At 35.8% G+C, this 1,830-nt stretch overlaps 1 protein-coding gene across 1 annotated transcript in view; it reads left to right on the plus strand.

Annotated features, from left to right (window-relative positions):
* Positions 1–4: 4 nt before the first annotated feature.
* Positions 5–1,830, plus strand: part of LOC111692631 (max-binding protein MNT-like) — a gene marked incomplete at both ends in the record, with an annotated part of 6,576 nt that continues 4,750 nt past the window's right edge. Inside the window, one exon of the mRNA XM_023456699.1 lies at positions 5–109. Coding sequence (XP_023312467.1) covers positions 5–109 — 105 coding nt within the window. The remainder of the gene's footprint in view (positions 110–1,830) is intronic.

Genomic DNA, 1,830 nt, shown 5'->3' on the forward strand with positions numbered 1-1,830 from the left:
GGTCGTAACGACCTCTCCCCAGGCGGTGGTCATCTCTTCCAACAGCATCACCTCCACCATCCTCCAGGGGCAGGCGCCCATCGCGTTTCCGTCAGCCACACAGGCGCAGGTAAGGGATATTATCAATGTCTTATCAGCGTTGCCAGATTTTTTTTCGGGCAAAGCGGGATTGAATAAAAAAGGAAACAACAAATTGTCTTCAAAAAAATCGGTCTAAAAAAAAAGGGACGTAATCAGGAAATATCTATTTAATAACAGACCTGGAGAAAATAATTGATGCCTAAAGAAAAAACAAAACAAAAGCGGGAAAAGCGGGACTGAACATGTTCCGCGCGGGACATTTAATTTTGGGTTAAAAATCGGGACGTCCCGCCAAAATCGGGACGTCTGGCAACGCTGATGTCTATGTACAGGTGTTTCGGATCGACTCCGACTATTGCGCTGCTTCCGGGTAGTAAAGCGGTTTTAATGAAAGTGTATTTTTTGTGTAGAGTCAAAAAGTACGTAACAAAATCGTATTGGGGACCCCGAAATTCCGGCTTCGAAAAAATTATGACAAACTATTCCTGTACGCGACAAATCAAGACAAAAATTAATAAAGTTGTATTGAGATAGGTACTTAAAAACAAAACGTTCTATTAGTTCTCATATTTTTTCTATTGTAATTCAGACAAATTCATCTTGTCATGTCAATTCATCTTATGAAATCAAAAAAAAAAGAAACAAAACTTCTAAAACTATCGTTTAGTAATTAAACAATTAGTTGTAAAAAAACTAACGAAATTAATTAACAAATAGCTGGAGCAACAATTTCACGGTCAATCCAATCGGCATTTGGTCGTTGGAGATTGACCGTCTTTTCCATAAATTTCATCAACTTTTTGCAATAATGCGCAATTTTCGAAAGCTGATTTTTCCGCATTCGATCTTTATTTTACAGTTAATAAATAGGTGAAATATGACTTTATAGATACCTTAAATTGTAAGTAATTTAGTAGGCCTCTTGCGCATGTCGGATTTTTTATATTAGTTCGCATATTTAAATATGGCCTTATTTAAAATTATTAATTATAAAATCTTTTGTGAAAAATTCTAATCGAAAATTGACTAAATCGTACATTGAAATTTGGAGATGAGCATCCTGTAGGGGCGTGTCGTAGAACGAGTTGCTATTGGTGCGACGTCATCGGTAAAACGATGTCGGTCCTATTACTTCTCAAAAACATTTATTATTTTTAGTTTACGTACGATACGATAACGATAGTGATGTGCTGTTATATTTATTAACTGGTTTCTGTTTTATTATGTAGGTATACCTAAATATGCACCTATAGTAGGATCATATTGGATGCAAAGTAATAAATCATTGCCTGTAAAGGGAACCAATGAAGTACGCTTTTAAGGGTTTTACAAATTGAATAATTTCTTTATACATTATGAAGGAACGAGGGGATCAGTTCACGTCTGGCACCCTTGTTCCTACAAAAATTCCTTTATTCTCATAAACTATTTATTTTAAATGTAATTTATTATAAATCCAATTTGTTTCCTAAATTCCACATATGTACTACATTTTACCTCTGTACGCGCCACTGTTGTTTACTTGTTTTTTGGAAGCGCTCTCTAATTGACAGCAAAGCTCGCCAGGTTAGTATTTGACGTATAACCGACCAGTTCGTACACTCGATGCACCTGGGCGACTACAGCTACTACCAGAACACAGTGCGTATGCAGCGGTATTTCAGATTTTACATTGAATTTCATTTTAAATTTGAAATGATTTATCTTACGCCTCCTAAAAATGATGACACGATTTTCCTTTGATAAAAG

Source organism: Anoplophora glabripennis, unplaced genomic scaffold (genome assembly GCF_000390285.2).
Source record: "Anoplophora glabripennis isolate ALB-LARVAE unplaced genomic scaffold, Agla_2.0 scaffold2321, whole genome shotgun sequence".
NCBI lineage: Eukaryota > Metazoa > Arthropoda > Insecta > Coleoptera > Cerambycidae > Anoplophora > Anoplophora glabripennis.